The 25,591-nt window shown below is 38.6% G+C and overlaps 1 protein-coding gene across 1 annotated transcript in view; it reads right to left on the reverse strand.

Annotated features, from left to right (window-relative positions):
• il1rapl2 (interleukin 1 receptor accessory protein-like 2) overlaps positions 1–23,520 on the reverse strand; it is a 346,643-nt gene extending 323,123 nt beyond the window's left edge. Inside the window, exon 1 of the mRNA XM_062425656.1 lies at positions 23,430–23,520. Within this exon, the coding sequence (XP_062281640.1) occupies positions 23,430–23,520 (91 nt within the window). The remainder of the gene's footprint in view (positions 1–23,429) is intronic.
• Positions 23,521–25,591: the final 2,071 nt, after the last annotated feature.

The raw sequence follows: 25,591 nt of genomic DNA on the forward strand, positions 1-25,591 counted from the left end.
CTGTTGGAGCTAACTTGGCTGGCGGGCAAACAACAGTGATCTGTAAGAAGAACCTTGTGGACTTGAGTCAGATTTAAATCATGACTCTGATGACTTAAGACTTGAAAAATCGCAGAAGACCTGCGACTCAACTCTTACACTAATGACTTGTGACTTTTCTTTGATTTACTCCATTTAAGTTAGGGTTTTATTCAAGAGTTGTAAACAAGCAGTGTTATATACCCAGACTGGACGTATAAAGGTGAGATGTTGATGGAAATCAGCATGTGGGATTTAGGATGGACCAAGGGGTGGAGCATGATGCCCAATGATCTGAAACATCGCCAATCTAGTTCAGTCTTTTAAGTTTATTAAAATCTCTTTTCAGAGTTTGCTAAAATCTAAAGAAAACCATACAAATGGATAACAAAGGGATATTGGACACCACGCCAGTTCATCAGTCGATGCTCAGGTAATTTCTCTACTCGTCCAGCCAATGAATGGAAAGCATGTGTGTGTGGCAAGTGTGAGCAGGGGCCTCTAAACAGTCATATCTTTACACCTCAATGGTGTTACTGGAAACTCTACGTGTTGCTCATTTACAATAGGTTTATTTAAGTCTTTGAAGTCTTGTTATTTTAAACTTTGGTACAAAATCTGTAAGATTAATCCAAATGGTTTTGATAAGGGGTTTGAAGCAACCTAAACATAGTTGCTACCTAACCAGTAACCATAGTGTCACATCCAAAAACATCATTTATTTTTTACAGGGATTAGTAGCAGTTTTGGAAATCTTACTGCCAATAGGGGTTCCAAATTAGAAAATGCTCATATGTGTCGTTCTAGAGTCTCATGGTCAAATTATGTATTTGGTCATTGCAGATAAACCATGGAAACCCTTAGACCATGGTAGAACAAGGACTTGGGACTGACTTATTACTTTGTCCTACATCTGCTTTCTACTACGTTGCTCATATTCTTAAATGATTCATTTATCTCTCAAATTGGTGGGAAATTGTTTTGATATTTCACAGGTCAAAGTTCAACAGAGGTGAAATACAGCTTGACCTCATGCCAAAAACCAGAAACAGGAAACATAGTTGATACTGACGGCCATGCAAATCGATAAGTGCTCTTAAAGATATTTAGATTATAATAAAAGCGGACCAAACACATGCCATGCCAATCACAGAGTGCAGTATTAGTATTAGAGTTAGTATTAGAAATGTGGTAGCCAGGCACACGGGTAAATTCTACCCATTGACTGTTTCAAGCTGAATATATTCCACCTGACAGTTCTAGTGTTAAAAACAGCCAATCAGATCATGAGCATTGGCAGACTCTTGGTCTATGAGGACCTGAATTATTTGAGCTTTGAAAAATGATGCTAATCACTAAATAAACAGCCTTTTAATATGTAGATGGGATTTTAAAAAAAAACACTTTCCTCAAGTAAATTATGATGAAATCAGGAGTCTTTGAACCTCAAAGGACTTTCTCGTTGACACATAAACATACACACAGAATTACCTCCATTAGGGTACAAAAGCTGCAATAATTACTCAACTATTTGCTCACACTAATACATTTTTTTCATCAAGCGCCATGGAGGGAACAACAATAACTGTCTGTGTTGTGTCCTGGAAGCATTTCTGAGCCACTTACACCCACCACTCAGACTGTAACAGAACATAATATAGCCTCATTTACATTCAGGGTCTTTAGGCTAAGGAGGCTGTCAGAAGCAATGGTATATATTACTGGTCTGCTGCTTTTCATTATGCAACTAATGATTCCCTGTCAAGTTCTATTGTAAATGAACGAGGGGCAAAAAAAAAGAGAGTGGGAGGGCAAAGAAAGGAAGATACTGGATACTGTTCAACAATTTGAAGTGAAACTAAATTAAAATTATGTCTGATACTCAAGCTACTAATAAGTGACTCTATTTCCAACATTTCAGGAAATGCACTTCAACATCCTCATGTATCTGCGTTAAATATGGAACTAGAGCTAGGATATCATTAGCCTAGTTTAGCTTAAAGACTTGAAGCGGGACAAAACTAGCCAAACTTTTAAAAATTGCCTATGTAAGCCTCTGTCGTGGCTAAATAAACAACAAATAAACCAAACACAAGTTTAATTAGTGAGCCTTAAAGGTATTGATAGGTATATTTTCTAGCTTTAACAGAGCCAGCCTAGCTTTTTTCGCTTCAATCAATAACACTAATGTCTGTCTGTTAAGTGTGAAACTGGAGCCATAAAGTGATTAGCTTATTTTAGCTTAGCTCTTAAAGCAAAAAGACTAAGCTTATTGCCTCATAGCTGTGACACAGACATATAAGTGGTATCAACCTTCTTGTCAAGAAAACTAATTAGCAAACTATTTTAATCAAACAGAAAAGTTTTAATTAGTGACCTTTAGAGGTGTTGCTAGGTGTACGTATTTTCTAGCTTTCGACAGAGCCAAGTTAGGGTGATTAGCTTACTTTAACTTAGCTCTTTTAGCATAGAGACTTGAAGATACCTGAACACAGACATGAGAGTGGTATCAACCCTCGTTGTCAAGAAAATAAATAAGACTTTTTTTCCCAAAATGTAAAACTATTTGAATTAAATCATTTCAATCTACTGATATGTTTGTGGTCACTTGAAAAACAAGCATTTCTAAAGTTAGTAGATAATCTTCATCAGTTACCTAGCAACAGCCATGTTATGGGGCAGTGGAACCATCATGGCGGTCAGCAAATACTGCACAGCTCGGCCCAACTGCCACTATATACAGCTCTGCTTCGGTCTTAATAGGGGGAGTATATCATTCAGTCTAATTAGAATGCCAATAGCAAGTCTCCCCAAGCGAATACACTTAATACACACACTCAAACACACATGCATTCATGCACACACATCCGGCCCTACATTATTCACTGGTAATTACATCGTCAATACGCCGCTACACAGCAGCGCGGCCTCACAGTAGCCATTCTTTAAACACATAGGCACACGCACTACCCTTTAATTGCCCTTCAGTCAAATGCTTTAGCACTTATTTCCACACACACACACACACACACACACACACACACACACACACACACACACACACACACACACACACACACACACACACACACACACACACACACACACACACACACACACACACACACACACACACACACACACACACACACACACACACACACACACACACACACACACAGTCCCACTTGTGCATTGGTCCATTCAGACTCCCCATGGAGAGAATCTGCCACACTCTTACCATCCCCTACTGTGGATTTACGCACTCAAACACACACACACAAACACGTACAGTCTCACATGCAAGGTCATAGACTTGGTAGCGGGTTCATCAGTGTCACATCACGCTCACTCTTTCTTAACATCATTTCCTCTCTATCCTTCTCTCTCTTATCCCCAGAGATTTGCACATTGAAAAGCCATTTACGCTGTTACTTAACTACATCTCTCGCTCACTCTCTCATCCCTCCTTCCTTCTTATTTTTAGTTGCTTCTCTCCTCTCGTAATTTAAACCTGCATCCTCTGTTCCTTTACTGTCTTTCTCTCCATCTCTCTGTTCTGTATAGGGCTGTAGTCTACCACCCAATTGGTGGATTGGTTGGTCGATATGCTGTTGTCGCATCAAATTCTCATTGGTCGGACAATCACTGGTACTCAGACCCACTCCGGGTGCCGCAACCGGGGATTCCAACCCCCCGAAAGTTTAGCCAGAAGATAGCGCTGTGTTTGTTTGTGGTGGTTCACACTCAAAGCGCTCCATGATAGGAGGCGGTCATGTGACAGTCACAGAGACATTAGAGGAGAATATTATAGTCTCCTGGTGTTGTCACACTGTCAGCTGCAACACAAGATGATACTGACAGAGACCTGCAGGGAGACACGGAGGCAGCTGTCAGAATGAGAGACGTTTCTGTTGCTGTGCCAAAATATGCCAATACAAATCATAAAATTAAAAAAACCTTTTCAGTAAATTGGCAGCCAGGATGATGAAAATATGGTAAACAGAATCAAAATGTTTTATTAGGACATTCATCGTAAGTCAAACAAGTGTTTCTGCCATATGAAGACAGGCAGAGATGATGTATTTATGACCTGTATACAGGTCTCGACCACTTGTTAATTTCATTTGTAACTAAGAGAAAATTCTAAGTACTAGAAAACGGATGAATGCCACAAATGTTCTTAAATCACTTGTACATGGATTCTAAGAACAAATCGGTTTGTATGAGTTCTTCTTTTATGAGGACCATTGTCCCTTTTCTATCTATCGACAGAAGGTTTTAGGCCTGACCGATACTGAATTTTTGGGTCTGATGCCGATACCGATATTAGAGAGAAAAAAAATACAGATATATCGGCCGATAACCTTATGAATACAGAATATATACATAAACACACACTGCAATGGTCCCTCGAATGTGGTTATCAAACACTTTCGACAAAGATATGTAATGGGGGCATGATATTGTACAGTTTAAGAATGCATTTATAAAATTATATCAGTGCACTAAAACAGTAAACTTCACTTGAAAAACGATACTGATATATCTGTGATAGCCCAGTATGGGCCAATAATATCAAAGGACTGATATATTGGTCGGGTTCTAGAAGGTTTTATTGTTGGTACAGGAGGTGGAATCAAGTATATCAATTAATGTTAATAATTCCATCATTTTTCTACTGCTTATGAGCATTTAGGCTCATCTCATTCAAAATTCTGGTGGTCATCCCGAAGTTTCCAAATATATCAAATATCAAGCTTTTCATTTTAAAGAAATATGTTTTAATTATGCAAAAGTCATCTAAAAAATTCCTTTTTTTCACAGCGGCAGAACCATAAAAAAATTAAGTCTTGAGTTTAAATATTTCAGTCAGTGTAAACATCATTTTTGGTTTCCGTTATTAGCTGAATTTGTGACAGGTGCGATGGGGGGAAAATGAGGCTCGTCTGACCTAAACGTTGTAAATAAATAAGTAGTAAACAAAACTGTGCAGGAATTTTTCATGGGGTTCTTAGGGGGTTAAAATGGGGGATCTAGGTAGTTTCTCTTCTTTTTTTTCCCTATTATATCATTAGATCTGTTAATTTCATCAACTGAAGCCGTGAGGCACGTTCTACCTGACATCTCCTTAAATGTTAGATGAATGTAAACAGCCAATTGGCAGCTTTGAGACACTCTAAAAGCTCTGTGCAAGCCAACAGCAAAATATAGTTTTCTATTCAATTATCTGCAGCTTTGTTCTCCTCGCTCCTCTCCTCTTTTCTCCATTCATCCCTCTCTTCCTGTCATCCACCCTTCACTTTTTCTTTCTTCTTCAATCCCCCTTACGTCTCCTCTTACGTTCATTTTACTGCCTTCTCTCCTCTCTTCTCGACTATTGTGTTGAATCCCGCTCTACAAACGCCTCTCTCAGCATCGCAGCTCTTCTTCTTCTTCTTCTCTCCCCCCGCTTCCCCCTCCTCCCATTCTGTGTCTCCTGTCCTTCTGTCCCTGCTCTTCCCCTCCTCTGATCTGCTCTCCTGGCTCGGGCCCAGTTAAATTACCAGTTCTACAGAGTGATGGTGACAGAGTGAAAAACTTAATTACACACTGGCTGACAGCAAGGACTACGTGTAAGATATTCTCTCTCTCTCTCTCTCTCTCTCTCTCTCTCTCTCTCTCTCTCTCTCTCTCTCTCTCTCTCTCTCTCTCTCTCTCTCTCTCTCTCTCTCTCTCTCTCTCTCTCTCCTCTCTCTCTCTCTCTCTCTCTCTCTCTCTCTCTCTCTCTCTCTCTCTCTCTCTCTCTCTCTCTCTCTCTCTCTCTCTCTCTCTCTCTCTCTCTCTCTCTCTCTCCCCCAACCTCCTTCAACTCTTCCTTTCTCTCCCTGTCTGCTGTTTCCTTTTCATTTCCTCACTTCTTTCTTTCCCTCTTTGTCTTTCTCCCTCTTATTAAGGGCTGGTTGCAGCACTGTGTTCCATACTGTGTCTCTGTGCTTATTAGTGCTTGGAGGAGTTTGGGTTGTGGTAGATGGTTGTAGGGTGAATGGTGGAGTTATAGTGTAATATGCACAGTCCACTACACTACATGGACTTTGTGATGGTACCAGCGCAATAATAAACTAACAAGAACCAGAAACTTGCTTGATATTATAGGTATATTCTGAGTGATCATTTTGTGGACATTAACTTAAGAAAAATTGGGGTTGTTAAATTGTTGCATTTAAAAGCTACAAAACGTAAAAGGTTCCTGTTACACAGCCGATTATTATATGAGTTGTGTTAAATGTCAAAACTATAAATAATCATATAAATAATAGTGCACAACCAAAGTTATGGGCTGTTTTTATCCTCTTTTAAAACATGGAAAAATATGAATAACAGCAAAATTAGTACTGGTTGAATTTATTAAGGAGAGAATGTGAGGAGAAAAAAACTTTAAAGGATAAATCTAGCAATTTTCTATATTTTTTCATGCTGTTAACAAATCTCATGTTTGGAGCTCAACCAACAATGAACTCATCCTACTTAAAAATATTGAGTGTGCATCTGATATATTGTATTCTTGCAATGCAGTACACCTCTACTATGGTCCAAAAAACTATTAAAAACAAAGGGCTGAACAATCAGGAAAAGATAAAAGCAGCATAGATTACTAATGTAGTAGACAAAAGACAACTCTCATACTGAGTTAAAAGCCAAAGAATAAAAATGTGTTTTAAGATGGGATTTAAAAACAGGCAGTGAGGAGCTCAGCCTAACATGTGGAGGCAACTTTGGGGGCTACGGGGCTACCATTGAAAAGGCCTTGTCTTCTCTGTGCTTCAACCTTGATCTTGGCACAACTAAAAGCAACTGGTCAGCAGACCTGAGTGTCCTTGATGGTACATTTGATTGTAAAAGATCAGAGAGATATTATTTTCTGTAACATTGTGAAATTTGAACATTTCTAAGGTGGAAGCTTCAAATAAGCCTATTCAGGTTTTATGCCCTGTATATGAATTTTGATGTGTGCAAAATAAACTCAACTAAGATATGTTGAAGCTAGCCCATTTAGTTTATTGGACTGATGAAATGATGTTGATTGTCATTTTATAGACACATATGCATTGTGTTTAACAATTTGGATGACAGGAAACTGTTATGTTGTGTTATTAATGCAGCACATATTAAGTAGATACATGAAGTAATAAAACAGTCATAGATTTCTGGAAAGAATGTAATCAATCTTTATTGATGTACAGATGTACTGTAGTAGTATGTTACCTAGATACTATCCAATCAAATTTTATGTTGATTTTGAACCCTGACACACTTATTTTAAAGACTATTTAGGGATGCACATGAAGATTAAGTTATAAATCCAATATACATTTCTCAAACCCTGCGTATCAAAAAATAATGTTAAAAAACAAACAAACATTGGTATTGTTAATCAGTTCCTGTCTTGGCATTAGTCATTATGATATTATCATTTCCAATCCAAAACTCATTCTCTCACATTGCTATATGCATTTCTAAATAATTTATATATTAGAGTTGACCCAGTAATACATTGAGTTAGTCTTGGTGAGCAGAACGGATCACACTGTTTGTGCTTGTTAGTGTTACAGCCTGCACTCGCAAACAGCTGGAAACTCTAACAAACATACAAAAAAGCTGCTTAGTTTTAGCCAACCTAGTATCTCCATTCATGTGTGTATACAGTATAATGTGTGTGAAAGTACATACATACATGTGCAGGATGTGTGTTTTGTTCAGTGAAGGTACATTTTTGTAGGTCACTGTGTTTCTTCTTGCGCTCCATATGTGTGTGCATATGTGTGTGTGTGTGTGTGTGTGTGTGTGTGTGTGTGTGTGTGTGTGTGTGTGTGTGTGTGTGTGTGTGTGTTTTCTTTTGCGTAAAGACAGGTGTTCCTGCATTAATTTGTTTTCAGGCTTATTTTCCCACCACTAATGCAATCTGTTTATTTATTAGTGCTGCTGCTCCATATGTGCTTATGTGCGTTTGTGTATGTATGTGTGTATGGCACTAAATCGACATACCTGTGTGTGAGTCCAGCTGTAAGGTTGTGTTTTTTTTTATAATTCATCACGCTCTGAAACATTTATGTCTTCCACTGGAAAAGAGAGATTGAGATAAAAATGTAGAGACAGAAGAAGGGAGGGCTTAAATGTGTGTTTTTTCTAAGAGAGTCTTGGCGTAATATTTAATAGCGTATTTTAATGTAAAGCTAAAAAAAAATGAATGAATTAAAGACTAGTGATAAGAAGAGAAGAGGAGAAATTATGAGAAACAGTAGGTTTATGACAGGAATTAATTATACCACATATATTTGTTTCTGTAAGTGTTGTGTGTGTGCCTCTGTGTGTGTGTGCGTGTTCTTATCTGTTGTGTGACGCTGCTGGAGTGTATTGCATGCTTGCATCTTTCTGCACATTCTGGGTGTGCGCTTGTTAAGGGGGTAATTAATACAGGGCCGCATATAGTCTCTTTCCCCTGGGCCCCCTGTCCAAATTCATTACTGTCAAGCACACATTCACACTCTCTCTCTCTCTCTCTCTCTCTCTCTCTCACACACACACACACACACACACACACACACACACACACACACACCAAAACCTCAGCAGACATGCAAGTGGACAAGTGTTTGCTCAAATACACTTTAGTATGGCTTTAAATGTAGCCTGCCGTACACACACACACACACACACACACACACACACACACACACACACACACACACACACACACACACACACACACACACACACACACACACACACACACACACACACACACACACACACACACACACACACAGAGTACAGTGATGTACTGTAATATCATGAAGTGAGACTGTAATCTATTATAAGAAAGACTGCATCCATACAGTGTTTACATTGTTTACACACAGGCTGTACAGTATTTCTAACCTCATGAAAGGTAGCTGTTAAAGTTGCTCTTTGGATAAGAAAGATCCAACCCTGACCCCCTAACCCTTCGTATATTTAAAGTTAAACGGTTTGGCCCCTCCTCCACTATGTGACTATGTGTATACTCACTCAGTAAGTTCTATTAGATCCTGCAGAATATCCTCTATAAGAGATTGTATCATGCCATTTCTTCGCACTATTTTTGGGCAGTCAGCTATGTGGAAGCCACAATTTAGTGGAAATCCCTTACCTGATCAGTACATTTAAAACCAAATTAAAAAGTCTATTAAAAGCTTCTCAGCTCTGTAACTACTGACTATACATTGTGTGTTGTGCTATTGTGTGTAGCTTTGTATTTCTATTTGTACTGTTTGTTTTTGTGTTGTTATATGTTTTAATTTGACCTACTGAAGGGACTGAAGCTATGAAGAAAATGAGCTATAAGCTAACTACGGTACAGTACATTCAATGGTAACACTGTACATGGTCCCAATAAACTAATTACAACAATTTTGTGACTTAATACAGTAAGTTTCATTTGGAGTATGTTATCATTAATTCTGGGTGACGGGCCTTCCTCTAAACACATTTAAGGACATAATGATTATAATAATAAAACTAGATTAAAAATAGCAAAGCAAATTTTTGTGCGGTCAAAAATGTCTTGTAATTGAAAAACTGTTGTAGTTGATCCCACCTGGCAGCAATGGAGGACAGCAAAACTCCCCTGAGTTTCAAAATGACAGGATAAGATTAGATATTTTCTTCTAGCTCTCCACTAGAATCATTATATTTATTGTTCTATTGAATGCATCACTTTCCTATTTTTGCTTGGAAGTCATCCAAAGATGTATGAATTATTTCCCATCTATCTATTTGGTTCAGATGACTAAATACAGAAGCAGTAAGGCTCAGTCTTGCCGAGGCACTCCAGACATCCTACACTGCACCTGACAACACTCAAAAATAGTTTCTGTTAACGTGGATGCAAAAATACAGATTTAGCCAATTTAGATGCGGTGTAACAAGGTGTAGCACATTGCTTATTTTAAGGTAAGTTACTTTGTTAAAATGTTACATGGTATGAAAGTGAACAAAACTACAGGGTGTTAAATGATTTTCTTTTGTTTCAGGGAAAATCTACCTCTTCCCTTTGCCTTGAATCTATTTTTAACAAAGTAATGTCTTATCATTTGACACAGTACAATAAAACTAGACTGTATGTTTTGGTAGATTTTTACAGTGTGAAATGCAAGTGTGTTTGTGTTTGAATACCAGTGCTTGCTTTCAGTCATATTTGTACAACAGGCACACTGGTGTTTATGTGTGCTATAGGTATACCTGAGTGTGTGTGTGGTCCAAGTTTTCCTCACGTTGTAGGGACATAAATCTGTTTACCTACGTTGTGGGGACTCACCTTCCTTATGGGGACAAAACAAGTCCCCTTAACATAAATCAATTTTAGGGGGATGACTTGTGTTAAAATTAAGGTTAGTTTAGGGTTATGTTAAGGTTAGGGTTAGGCATGTGGTGGTTATGGTTAAGGTTCGGATAAATCTTCAAGAAATGAATGTTAGTCATTGTAATGTCCTCTGAAGTGATGGCAACATGACTGTGTGTGTGTGTGTGTGTGTGTGTGTGTGTGTGTGTGTGTGTTTATGTGTGTGTGTGTGTGTGGTCCAGGTATTCCTCATGTTGTGGGGACATAAATCTGTTTACCTACGTTTTTTGGACTCACCTTCCTTATGGGGACAAAGCAAGTCCATGTAACATAAATCAATGATTTTAAGGTGAAGATTTGTTTTAAACATAGGGTTAGTTTAGGGTTATGTTAAGATTAGGGTTAGGCATGTGGTTGTTATGGTTAAGGTTTGGATAAATCTCCAGGAAATGAATGTAAGTCAATTGTAATGTCCTCTGAAGTGATGGAAACATGACAGTGTGTGAGTGTGTGTGTGGTCTAGGTATTCCTCACATTGTTGGGACATGAATCTGTTTACACAGTCATGTTGTGGGGACTCACGTCTTTTATGGGGACAAAACAAGTCCCCTTAACATAAATCAATAATTTAAGGGTGATAACTTATTTTAAAGTTAAGGTTAGTGTAATTTAGTTATGTTGGTTATGCATGTATTGGTTAATAGTCAAGGATACATTTCCAGGAAATGAATGTAAGTTAATGTAATGTCCTCTGAAGTGATGGAAACATGACTGTGTGTGTGCTTGTGCTTGTGATTGTGTGTGTGTGTGTGTGTGTGTGTGTGTGTGTGGGTGCGTGCAGAATGGAACCCTTTGGTGTACAGAGTCAAAGCGGTGTCAGCCTTTATCAATATTTGACTGCAGAACCAGAGGATGGATGAATCTTTAATATGACCTTGGAGCCCAACAAAGACACGGAGACATGGGGGACGAGAGAAAGAGAGAGAGAGAGCGAGGGAGTGACACAAAGTGGAGATATGGAAGGAGAAGTAGAAGAGTGGATGTGTGAAGAAGACGGCCGGGAGAAGTGAGGCTTCAGAATTATAAAGGGTGTAAGATCACAAAGTTCATTGATCAAAAGGTCAACTTGACATAGGTGGAGTGGAAAATGCTCTGTACATGAACATCTTCATTTTCAAGGTAAAGACAGGATGGAAACATACCACACAAAGATCTTTTTACTTTACTTCAATTTCCCCTCCTTTTAGATACACGAGCACCCTCATTGCCATTATTGCCTGGTAGCCACAGAGCAAAAACTCCCCTCTAAAGCCAATTAGACAGAGAGAGAGAGAGAAAGTGAAAAAGGGAGAGACAGAGAGGACAGAAGAAGGACACTGCAGAAGCCGAAAGAGAGAGACTGGGGATAGAAGCACTGTAGAGGACAAAGAGGTAGATTGATACAGGAAAAAACTAAAATGGACAGTATAAAAGGAAAATGGCGCTTGATTGGAAGCAGCAAAACTGGCTAAATATTTACATTCAGTGGTGGAATAAGTCTTTTTTTTCTTAAAATTAGTAAAGGAAGAATAAAGCTGAGCAAATGTATGCTTTCAATGGATAATACTATGATTTTCTTGAGTTACAGTATTAAAATCTATATTTAGCACCACAAATCTTTGTTGAAAACGTGTTGTGTTGTGATAATGGAAAAGTTTACTTCTTCGTTTTCTTGCCAACAGTTATGCAGGAAGATCTAAACCACTCTCATGTCTGTATGCTAAATATAAAGCTACAGAAGCAATTTGGAAAAAGAGCTAGCATGGCTGAGTCCCAGGGTGAAAAAAAAAAAGCCTGCTAGCGTTTCCAAAAGTTCAGTAACTAACAAGTTGTCAATGTAAAAAAACAAGAAGTTGTGGTTTTATGGGGCCTAGACGTGTTTTGGCTAGCGCCTTGACCTCCTGGAGTGCCTTCTGGTTGCCTGGCAACCTAACCAAACTCTAAGACTTTAGAGCGATATCAATCTTCTTATGTAAGTCTTAGCAATAATTCAAGAGTATTTCCATAAATGTTGTTTTATTCCTTTAAAAGCATCACCAGCACAGAACACAGTAAATCTACAGTGGTCAACAGCTTTTGCTTTTATGAATAAATGGTTCTTGTTGCAAAGTGCTGCTTGATGAGGTTTTGCTATTTCCTAAAAAAGTGTGGTACAGCGAAGAACAAGGGAGGCTTTGGACAAATACATCATCAGTAGTGTAGAGGGGGTTGACATCAGTCTCAACCAATAAAACTAGCTCTTTTCCCTCCACTTGTTCCACATTGCCGTGCCACAGGGCACACGGATAGAGTCTGGAGAGGCTCTGCTACAAAAGCTTCTCCTGAGAGAAAACTGGAGCAGAAACACCACGAGTGAAAACAGCATCCTCAATCCTATTAGCTTGGGAGGAGATAGCACACATGGTTATCGTGTTGCTCTGGTCTTAGACAATGTGATGCCCTGTTTGGAGAATAGCCCAGTCATATTATAACTAGCAACAGAGAGTGATGTGAAAGATGAAGCACATTAAAACAAAAATCGGAACAAGTCATTTATTTTTGTAATAAGTCTTAAAATGTTTTCCTTAAAAGAAAGCACCCGAAGTGTGTCAGCAGGGTGAGACGGTTTAAGTTATTCAAAAGCAGTTTAACTTGCTTTAGGCATTTTCTGTGAACAGATTTTAATATCTTGATACAAAGGACAAAAAGGCATATTAAGCAGATAGAGCCCAGAGAATAACAGTTCAGTCTTTTTACATCACACAAACACATAAAAAAAAAAGAAAAAAGCAGCTATTTATCGTGGTTAGAAAACTGGCCTTTGCTAATGTTTCTTTAGTTAAACCTACATGTAGCAGTTCAATTAGAGCGAGCTGAAGCGCACACGCCGCAGCCTCACAAACAGACTCTTATCTGTGGTTAAGAGGGGCAACAAAAGGGCAACAGAGAGAGAGAGAGAGAGGGTGTAATGTGGTTTGCATGTGAGCAGCTAACACACACACACACACACACATACTGAATGCAGAGTGGAGAGAAGTCAAGTGGATGTCTTTCTATGACAAAACCACTTGTGTTAATTAGTCATGCTAAGGGAGAGACATAAGCTAAGAGTGCTACGGTAAACAGCAAATATTTTCTTGCTAAATGTCATGATGGGAACACACACAAAGTAATACATATCACATTGAAACTGCATGTTATGTCTCAGAATGTTGCCAGTTCTCCTAAGTTAACAGTGACAGGCGGCTGTGGGTGCTATGACTGCTCAGGAACTAGCTTGAAGTGAAGCAAACTGAAATTAAAAGTCCTTTTCGCTAAGAAATCTCTATGTTTGGAGCCCCCATTTTTAAATAAGTATGTAACTGTTTTCACTAAATGTAACCTGTAATATCACTTCAATTCCAGTAGCTACACAAGCAGTTAAGTAGCTCATGAGTAGCTCATAAGAAGCTAATGTTGTTTGCTATTGCTAAGTCCGATCTGGGATTTGAGAAGATCCTTTGTTATCCTGTGACTTTGTATGTTACTATGTGCCATGATTCAAATTACTGGGTAACATACAGAATGCTGAAAACACATGTGCTATCAGTTTTTTTTTTTAAATAATCACAATAGAGAGCCAAAGTCCCGTATTGTTAGCCTCCATTATGCTAACTTCAATGTAGTCTCTGAGATAGCGTTTCTTTCATCTGCCTTTCTTTTTTTTTTAAATAATGAAGCATTTTTCTGGGGTTTACTTTCTACCTTCTAAGACTGCTCAGCATCCACTAAAGCAGCTGCTATCAGAAATGTAACTTAATTTTAATGAAGTTGAACAACATTTTTTTTTGTGAGAACAGAAAAAATTAAAAGCCACCACTCGAAGAACAACAAGCACAGGAGCACATTTGTAGTTACGTCAATGTAACAATGAGATATGTCTGAGGTAGACTGGTCACTTCTGTGGAGATGATACATTTAGCTGGCTAACGTTTAGGACTTATGGGAAACAATGTTCATTAAATCGGCAGTGCGGGACTTGAGTCTCCCCCTTCTGGTGGATAGAGTAATTGCACAAAAACTGTTGATGCATGCTCATGTCATAGATTCCATCTTAGCCTACTCCATTGCTACAGTTGCAGCTGTGAAATGGTGGAGGAGTTGTTTCGGGTGTCACACAACAAAATGACTCGTTTCACCATCAGAATTTGATCTATTCTGTGTGATAACATTTAGAAAGTCTAGAAGCGATGCATGTTTGTTTCAGTTATTTGCAAAAGTTCCACACTCCTACCTTGAAGGCCACTAAAACATAAATATTGAATGAACAATGATATTAGATCATTTTTCAGAGGGTTTTCTAAACAAATGAAGCAAGCCACACAACGTATAATAAAAATAATAATAATAATAATAATAATAATAATAATAATAGGTGTGATTTATATAGCACCTTTCACAAACCCAAGGATTGAGAAAGATTTTGTTCCAAATACTCACAGAAGCCATTGTATCAGTGTGGTTTATAATTCCTTACACAAAAAGTGTGCAAGAATTCAAAGTTAAGTTTGACTAAAGAAGGCCACAGATCAAATTCCGGTGATCAACATGATCTAATTGACAATATTAATCATAATGCAAAGCCATATCTTACGAACCTTGTTTTGAAAAACTCATGAAGCTCATGTACCAGATCTGGTTCTAGGTACATTATTTTCCAGCTAGACATCAGTTAGCTGCTGCTCATAGCTACCAAACTACCCAGGCCTTCATTCTGCTCTCAGCATAAATGAATGACGACCATCCACTTTTGCTGCTCATTAGTCTTTTGGAGTGAGCGTACAGTCAGACTGTGATGTGATTTCTATTCATTAATCACAATAGAGCATGTGAGGCTATGAAGTCCTCTGCAAACACACAAGAATATAGACTTTTTTAAACCTCTTTTTAAACCTTTTTTTCTAATCTAATTATCTCACTACAGAACGACTAATGAGACAGTGCTTTTGACTTTGACATTGTCATTATGACAGCTAATAGGAAAATTAACATGTTTAAATTTCTGGAAACAGCCCACTGAACTTGCAAATAAACCTGATATTATTATAATTAAATGTATTTGTTGAGATGGTGCCATGAAGTTACATCACTTACCTTCACCATTCAGTATCCCAAGCTAAACAAAACAGTGTCTCTCCAGCTACTGTAGCGCAATAAGAGCTTATAAATGTTGAATATCTCTCATCCAAACTGCTCTACTTCTCTTGTTCTCTGTCACTGGCTGCATTCTCCGGAATGGTGAATAAGTCATTTGCCTCTTTGCCCTCAGCACTTTTAACAAAAACCAAGGAATACACATCACTTCTCGAACAAACACTCAACAATTTAAGCAGAAAACATTCTGAATCTTAAACAAAAGATAAGGAATTAATTGTCTTACATTGTGGCAGCATTTTCTCCTGCTATGCAAATGAGTTCATGATTAATAATAAAGTTGAAACCTGAAAACCTGAACACGTTTGTCTGAAGTGTTTAGTATCTCAGTCATGACTTTTATATTGCATATTTAAAGTATCGTCTGTATTTGCCATTTGTCTTTTATTATTGTTATTATTATTATTATTATTCAGCTTTGTATTAACCTTAATGTACGTCTCTTAACAGAGTAATTTTTAATAGAAATCCCTTGTTTCACAGAGCCTGACATTCAAGTTAATTGCACTGGAGAGTCGAGCACAGCCGAGAGTAAAAAAACGGAGTTCATCATCGTTTCATCTGGAAAATGTGTCTGCATCAGAAGTTAAAAACCTGCTCAACTTCTAATGCAAAAAATCAGCTGCGGTGTGCAGTTAGAGCAAGAGAGGCTGGCTTGTGTGTGTGTATGTGTGTATGTGTGTGTGTGTGTGCATTCGTGTGTGTCCTTTTTGTCCCATTCAAAGCCCATCAGTACACGTATGCTACTGTACAGTGCATCTACAGTATGTGTCATAGCAGTCTCAGTATCACCTTCGTCTCCCTCTTTTTCCATCACACACACACACACACACGCTCAGCCACACACAAACACTACATGCCCTCTTATCTTTGCTATGCTTTGCATGCTAGGAGTTAATTTGCGATGAGATCATTCTGAGATTTAATCGCTTTTTGATCTCCGCTTTTAGCTGCGTCAGAAAACACACTCGCAGAGACGCACGAGTACTTACTGTACAAGGCCATTCGCTGGCACTCAATCACCCTGACGCACACATACCAACACACACACACGGCAAAGCATCTGTATCAGCACCTCTTGTGGAGTCCAGCACTCAACGGTCTTTAAAGAAAAAGAGTGACAGAACACACGTTAACACATGGGAATACCCTTAATTACTAAATAATAAGGAAGACAATACACATGGATGCAGAGGAAGACTGTTCCCTTGCTGTGTATGCTGTGTATTTGTTTGTCTCGCGCTCTCTCTCTCTCCCTCTCTCTCTTGCTGTATCAGCCCAGCAGGGATCTAGATAAGAGTCTGTGTTATCTTCCTGTTCGCCATCTCAGCTAATCTATCGGTTTTGTCTGGAGAGATGAAACTGTTAAGATCTGGCCTTGACGAAGACGACCAGGAGAGATGGAGGGATGATGAAGACAGGAGGACGTTCTTGTTTACTCAGGGTCATGATTAAGACATTTAAAGTGTGAATAAAGCATAAAGTATAACATGTGTGTACGTGTGTGTGGTTGTCGGGTATATGTGTTAAGAAGTGGGTGTGATTCTTCATGATTGCCTCCGATATGTGTTTGTGTGTGTATTCACAAGTGGGCCTGTATGACTTCCAGGCATTATTTTCAGTATTGTCATGCCTGTGTAGCAACTGTCGAGCTAATTAGCACTTTCAGTGGAAATTGGCTTATCTGAGAAACAGTTCTGCCTTTGAGTAAATGTAGGAACTTCAGCACAATTAGATTCTCAGCGGCACGTCCAATAAAATAAAATAAAGTGTTTTTACAGTCGGGGATAATGCACATAATAGCATGTCGATAGATACTTTGAAAATGCTTGGAAAATAATAGACCATCTTTTTTCACTTCTACTTTTCCTGCATTCTTCTGCTGGAAACTGGAAGAGGAAATTTAAGCAGACACTGCACCCACTGCTAGATAACCACTGCAGCAGGTGTAAGATCTGTGGCAGCTTTTTATTTAACCAAATACACACAAGGAAGGATTAGTTTAATCCTGGGTATATTATAATACACATTTTGTAATACTGCACATGGACTATTTAGTATTAGATTAATAATAGTTTTGGATATAATAGAGTCCTTTAAATACTCAATAGCTTTGTATATAAATATAGTATTTAGATTTGACATGGACACATTTTTGCATTTAAAACCCTGTGTAATCTACTAACTCAAAAACATTCTTGCGTACTTATTATTCAGTCTAAGGTGGTCTTAAAATTGTTCCGGATATCAAAGGGGCATATCATGCACATTTACAGGTATATTTGTACAATTTGGGGTGTTCTGGAATATTTCTGCATGATTTACAGTTTAAAAAGAAGTTCATATCTTTAACTGGCTTTTTTACGCAACCCCTCAGTTCAACCCCTGTTGAAACCATAGACTGTATATAAGAAATGGACGTAACATCCGTGACGTCACCCATTGGTTTGTGGACTGCTGCTTGGAAGCCAATAGTATCGGATCAGAGCAGCGCCATCTTGAAAATTTCAGGTGCATGCTGGGAAAAATAAAAACACGGATTCTACTTATATGGGCATCAGAAGGGGCATGAGGCTCCCTCCTGAACCTGTGAACCAATCAACCTGTCAATCACGACGTAGCCACACCCTAATGCATACTCTGCTGAATTCTCCATTGACTTGTATAGAGACGGAAGTCCTTTTGACAACAAAACGGTCGCCCCCTGGTGGCCTTTTGATAGAATGCAGTTTTAAGTTACTTCCGCGTTGGCATCATTTCAGAGGACCGGAACTCCCCGCCTGGTTGAAACAGGCTGTTTTAGCTACTGTCTCTTTAAGAAGCCCACTCTTTTCTGATTGGTTAGCTCCCAAAGGCTCAGCTCTAGCTCAGCAGACTTTCCGCAAACTATGTAAGCAAACAGTAGTAGTAGGATCTCACTTCTTTTACTCGTCCTACTCAAAATGTCAACTTCTAATATACATCTGTACATTTGTGGGGAATATGATGCGAAATATGGAGTGGATAACGTAACCGACACATGGAAAAACCTTCGCAACAAAGACTACAGACTTGCATATGAAACATTTTTACATATATTAAACACAAATTCTGAAACTTTGACCATGTTAAGCACAAATAATAGACATCATAACAGTATATAAATATCAGAAAATCTCAAAAAGCATAACGTGTCCCCTTAAACTTTTAAGCAGGAATAATGTCTTACTTACTATTTGAATAAGATATTATCAATAATGTATATAAACATGGCTGCAACTTAGAATAAAGATGTTGCTCATATCTGCTTTTTACAGTTATGGACAGTGTTAGTGCCTCCTCATACACAGCTTTGACTTAAACTCTTCAAATTGAACTAAACTCTCGACAATACATTTACTAGATGATTGATAGATTTTCAAAGAAAGGCCTCTGAGACAAATAAGAACATATTGAATTGGAAGATCAGACACTGACATGACTGAGCAGCTGGAAGAGAAATGCTGAAATATTTCAACAAAATGATATATGAATGTACAATGCAGGTGAAGAGATGGAGCGTCTCTATCATGGTATAATCAGAGCTCCAGACGATGTGAATAAAGCACCAAAGAAATAATATAAACAAATATCAGTGTGAGCTCTCTTTCTAAATGTGGCAAACTATCGCACTGCTTCATATTGCATTGCATCCTACATGTATACTTGATGATGGAGCTTGTTTACCACAAGTTTTCATATAAATACTTCATGCCACAGCCTCCACTCTGAGCCGCTAAGATGGACGGCGCGTCGACATGTCCGTGCGCTCTTAGCCTGACAGAAACATCTTCATTAAATGGGATGTGCTTTACCTTGCTTTGCTGTTGATGTATCAGGGTGCTTCCGTGTGAAAAATCATCCTGTCAGCAGTCATCAGCAATGCTGAAGTGTCCTTGAGCAAGACATGAAGCTAACAGCTTTAAGGTTGATGATACATACAGTAGCTGACCTCTGAGCTCTTTGCTCTTCGGAGTGAGGGACGAGGATTTCCCCACACAGATCATATATAACATCGCAATGTCATTGACGTTTTATTTTTAAAGGAAGAGATGCATTGTGTGTTTTGTATAACATACATATTTAGTATTTATCTATTGAATTGTATATAAATCTAAAAGTCCACTATCCTGCGTGCATGCATGTGTGTGTGTGTGTGTGTGTGTGTTTGACTGCACTCTCTCATCACAATTTGTCCCCTTTTGCTGCAGTGGGTGCTGCATCAAAGCACAGCAGGGAAACTGACACGAGGAAATGGTAGTTCCTATCCATATGGTGTCCAGTCACACACACACACACATACAAAACACACACACATACACACACACGCACACACACAGTGAGGAAGAGAAAAGATCTAACAGCCTATCCTTGGCTGACTGCAGCGATCGCCCCCACATAAATGTCCGCCTGGCTCTGCTCTGATCACATAATTGCTCTGTGCACACCTCTCCCACACACACACACACACACACAAACAGAAGGAGAGCACACATAGGGAGCACGCACGCACACACACACACACGTACACACACACACACACACATTAAACCTGGATATACTGTATGCAGCACCCATGTAGCAGACCGTTCACACATGCAGATACAGTATGCCTGCAAGTGTAGCACACACACATCCACAGCCAATACCAAACAAAAACTCCCACCAGCTCACCCACACAGTCAGCTCGCCGAGGATAGAGTGTGAGAAAGACGGACATGCAAAAGGAAAGAGGTGAGAGAAGAAAAGTAAAAGATAGAACTAAACAAGGAGTGCAGTGCAACCCACCCTCGCTAAACTTCACAAAAACTGATTCGATCTCATAAAAGAACAAATCCAATTCATTGTTTTCATTTCATTTTTCTCAGATTAAAAACGAACCACTGCAGCCTGGGAGTTTTGCACCATAAAATGAGGTGTCTTGGGAGGACTGAAGACTTTATGTGGGTGATGGAGCAGCCTGGAAGACATGCTGGCATTTGCTGAAGTGTCAGTCACCACATCAGTGAGTCCCTGTCAGCTGCAGGGCTGCTATTCTGTAGATGAACCTGACCTTTGACCTCCTGTAGAGGAAGTCACAAGAGGACAGAATTTCTCTAACATGCCTTACTACCACCTTTATTGTACAGTACATTATCATAAAGAGGCCCTGAAAAGTAGTCCTTTTCATTCTACATATTGTATGAATTATATACAGTTTAACTACATGCAACTCTTCATAGTATATTATTATGAAAGGGTATGTTTTAACAGGATATTACACAAAATGAGTCATGTAGATTAACATTAACCAAACTGAACTCCCTTTAAATATGCAAATAGCCCAAATAAATGCAAAAAAATAAGAAGAAAAACAACTTTTTTCCCCCCCTTAGATGTCTCGCCACCACTTACAATCTAATTTAGTGTTTTCCAGCTGAGGCACTCCTCAATTTTTTTTGTGCATTGCACTCTGGGAGTTAAGTGTCCATCAATAACACACTCAAAAATTGACCATATTTAGCATTCATGCTGTCTGTTTTGAGTACACTTGTTTTTGTCCCTTTTCCAGTATCAGCATAGTTACATACTCAAAACCTGTTCAGAATTAGAGTGCAGTATGACTTTGTGAAACACCATGTGTGATTTTTAAAAGATAACAGTTCCTCTTAGTCATGATGCTCAGTTCAATGCATGTATGACCTCACATATTCTGATACAACTTGGCCTGTCACGATAACTACTTTTGTTGGACGATATATTGTCTCAGAAATAATCACGATAAACAATATTATTGTCATTTAAATATCATTTTATACCACTGATATAATGATAATATAATAGCATAATAATGCAAGGGGGTGGGGGGTGGGATTGGAGAGTGGGTGTTACACTTCTGTAAAAACACAGACTGCCATTATGGGCCGGGACAGAGTTATTTACCTTTAATTCCATATAAGGAAATGGCAGCAACTACCAGCCAATGTGACATGAATGAGCCTCTTAGCTGCTAATGTGAAGTTTGGCAATTTTGAGGACAAATAAAATGATAAAGGTCATGTCCATGTATCATATTATAAGTCGATATATAGACATGATGATGTTGATCATTACGTTATTGTACGATAAGTCAATAATTATTGTGACAGGCCTAGATACGACCAGTAGCTTATGGGTGCTAATATTAAAGAACGTAACAATCTCAATCATTACTAAGTCAGTTTGCTGAAGTCATCACAGTTCTCTACTTTTAACATGTCACAAATAAACATTTCAATGTTTTGTTTTGTTTACAAAAGACAAAACCATCTTGAAAATTAAGGAAAATTGAAGCGTCATAATCCGGAAATTGCCACTTGTGACCAAGTTTTTTAAAAAGTTCCATAATTTCCCATTAAAGCTCAACTGTAACTTTGTTATTCTTATCTGAGTAAAGCCTTGTAATATAATTTTTGTATGCTGTGTGTCTGTCTGTCTTTCTGTTTGTTTGTCTGTCTGTGTATGTGTATGTGTATGTGTATGTGTATGTGTATGTGTATGTGTATGTGTTTGTGTGTGTGTGTGTGTGTGTGTGTGTGTGTGTGTGTGTGTGTGTGTGTGTGTGTGTGTGTGTGTGTGTGTGTGTAATTGCAAATAGATCTCTAAAGGATTGTTATGGTTACCCTCAAATTCCCTCCATTAAACTGCCAGGACCTGCACTCTCACTTATAAGCAAGCAAAATTGTAAGACATGATTACATTACAGGAGAATCAATTCTAACTGTATTGTTATAATTAGATGACCTGAGTTTGCTAAAAAAAAAAAAAAAAAAAAAAAAAAGAGTCGGTGAGTCATTTTCTATGTTTTTGTCACTTTTAGGACTTGGCAGAGGTGCAAAGCAATAGAAAATTACAAATTATGTCAGTAATATTTGTAATTGTAAAACCTCTACTTGTAAAACTGCTGAGGATCGTGAGAGGCGCCATTTAAACACATCTATACAGCAACTGAAGCACAGAAAGTGACCATGTGCATTTAAAACAACTATAGCTCCATCCATATCTCCATCTCACACACACACACACACACACACACACACACACACACACACACACACACACACACACACACACACACACACACACACACACACACACACACACACACACCAATCACAATATTATACAAAGCGTTATTGAAACCGCACAGCATCCATCAATAACCCACTCAAAGCCTCTCTGTCAGGGTGATCAGCCAGACACAACAAATCGATCCCAGATAAAAGCCCATCAGCAGATCTGTCATCGGCCCGCAAGCTGATACACAAACGAGCTCGACGGCAGCAACAATGACAGGCGGCTAGTCGGACCAGCTGATCATTACGCAACATCAGCAGAACCGGGAAGCAGAAAGACAGCTATTTGAGCTCTGAGATAGAGTTTAGGAGGGAAGTGTTATCTGAGAAAGGCAGAAAAAGAAGGGAACGGATAGAGAAAAGTGGAAGTACATATCTGTTGCTTCACGTTAAGCGATATCAACGCATCAGAAAAGAGCATGAGTGGAGAGAATTTTTGGGGGAAGAAGGAGAGAGCGAGTGTGTTTGACAGCAGTAGAGAAAATTAAAGTGAGGAGGAGTACGAGGAGAGACAAGAGGTAGAATTATCGCTCAGTGGAGAGGCAATTTGAGAGAAGACTGAAGAGTGTTTGCCATGAAAAGAGTGACAGTAAAACAAAAAAGCAAAAAAAAAAAAGGAATATCAGTAGGAAACCAAAAGAAATGGAGAGAAAAGGCTCATTTTCAAGCAAAGTGACATGTCTCCATGTGTGCCTGAAGACAACAAACAGTAAGACTGTTCCTCCTACCTGAGTTCCTCTTGGAGATGTACTTGACACCGTCACAGGCTCCCGAGGCGAGGAGGAGGAGGAGGAGGAAGAGGAGGAATAGAGTCTTCATCTCTCTTTACTCTCCGCTGGCACCTGAAAGGAAAGATCAAATGTTACACACATGACACACACTGCATGTCATCCTGTCTTTAAAGGGGGAGGTTAACACAGCACACGTAGGGTTTGACATTAAAGATCAACGTCAGGATGAAAGACGGGTTTCAAGTGTGTGATGTCACAGCAGACAGCAGCAAGGTGAGGTGTTAAAGCGATGGAGGTCAACGAAAGAAGAAAAGTAGCTTCTTCAAGTGGGTTTATATCATATTTCTAAACCTAACCATCAGAGTAGGTTGCTTGGCGGTGCTTTCCAAAATGATCCCAATGACCTTTTTAAAGTAGCCTGGCTCGAATGTCCAGGAAGGTGGTAGGTAAGCACACATCTACAGTTCTCAGAGTTAGGTGAAGTAAATTGAGTAAAATTAAGTCAATTTAAATTAGGCAAAAATAAAAGAAAACACACACAAAAATGTATATGAATTCACTATAAATCAAACAAAGGCAAATGTTTGTAGCTCTACCTCAGCATCAATACCCCCAAGTGATTTAAGGGCTGTTCAATTCTCACCTAGACTGCTTTAGCCAGCAGCACCGCAGTAACAGTAAAACAGTAACCTTAATACAAGGCAATCAAATTACCTGCTTCAATTCTTTTACAAGCGCATTCACACAACTAAATGGCTCAATAAAAGGTATGTTATCCATAATACATTACTTATATTATCAATATGGTATTGACAAGACAATGATAAACCACAATATGATCATGTAAACCGCAGTTTCTAGAGTCAAATTCTGACACTTTTAAAGCCTAAATATTCACCCCAGCTTTCTCATTTAATGGTTCTGTGGTGGTCAGCCATGCCACTTCTATAGCCTTTGTCAGAAAACATAAATATAGTCATATTTCTTGTGAGGACAGCCTCTATTGCTTCTATTGGCTTTATAGTAAATTAGCATGAAAGTAAATGTTTGTTATATGTTTTTTGTATGTATTGAGTGTATCCTAGGAAATAAAGACTTCCCATCTATACTCTGAATGTTAGGCATCATGTTAAGCATACTTTAGCATACTAAATGAGCTTTAACAATGTAACACATTAAGCTCTAAAGCTTAATGGCAGGTTCAGTAATTTTAACTGTAAAATTGTGGCAGGTTCAGTAATTTTAACTGAACCTGCCACAACTTTTTAATGTGGGAACAGTACGGTAATGGTACCTTTTTAGTCTGCAGAAAATTGGATAAACAGTAAAAAGCACGTTAGCCATAGAAAACTGCAAATTGCTTTTTCTACCTACTGAATATTAAGTTAAAGTCCCCCTACACAAATATATTCATTTTCTTCTTTACCCTCTTGTATACACATTAGCCAGGATTATTGTCAATTGGAAATGGGTCGAAGAAGTGGTACATTAATTTTGGACCTTCCTGCCTGCACATGGTTCTACATTGAGAGACTACTAAGTACACAAACAGCACACTGTTTTCCGTAATGGAGCAATACTGAGACAAACATTTCCAACACTCTTTCCAATGTTATTTTCATCATTTTGAATGGATGTTACAATTTACATTTGTCTCTCTCAGTCTTTCCAGGCTACAAATAAAGGGTAACCCAAAATTTGGTGGCGTGTGAGCCAATGTGCTGTAAAAAAAAAAAAAAAAAAAAGAAGTGAAAAACAAATGCTTTATGAGAACTAGAGTGGCAGGACCAGCAAGAAAAAAATATTAATATTGATCCCAAACATGGGTTCGGTGAGGTTTTTGAAAACATCAATTTTTTCAACTGATTAAAATCAAAATACTGAAAGTAAATTAGATTTGACCACAGGCCATGAAAACTGGGCTAGGCTGCAGAAGCCTGGACATACACACACACACACACACACAGTCTTTGAGTCTGCCATGTGAAATCACATTGATAGAACACAATCAGATTTTCTCATGCTTTCTGTCTACAAATTGTAGTGAATGCACTTGGCGTTACACACACACACACACACACACACACACACACACACACACACACACACACACACACACACACACACACACACACACACACACACACACACACACACAC

The sequence above is a fragment of the Scomber scombrus genome, chromosome 9, assembly GCF_963691925.1.
Source record: "Scomber scombrus chromosome 9, fScoSco1.1, whole genome shotgun sequence".
Lineage (NCBI taxonomy): Eukaryota > Metazoa > Chordata > Actinopteri > Scombriformes > Scombridae > Scomber > Scomber scombrus.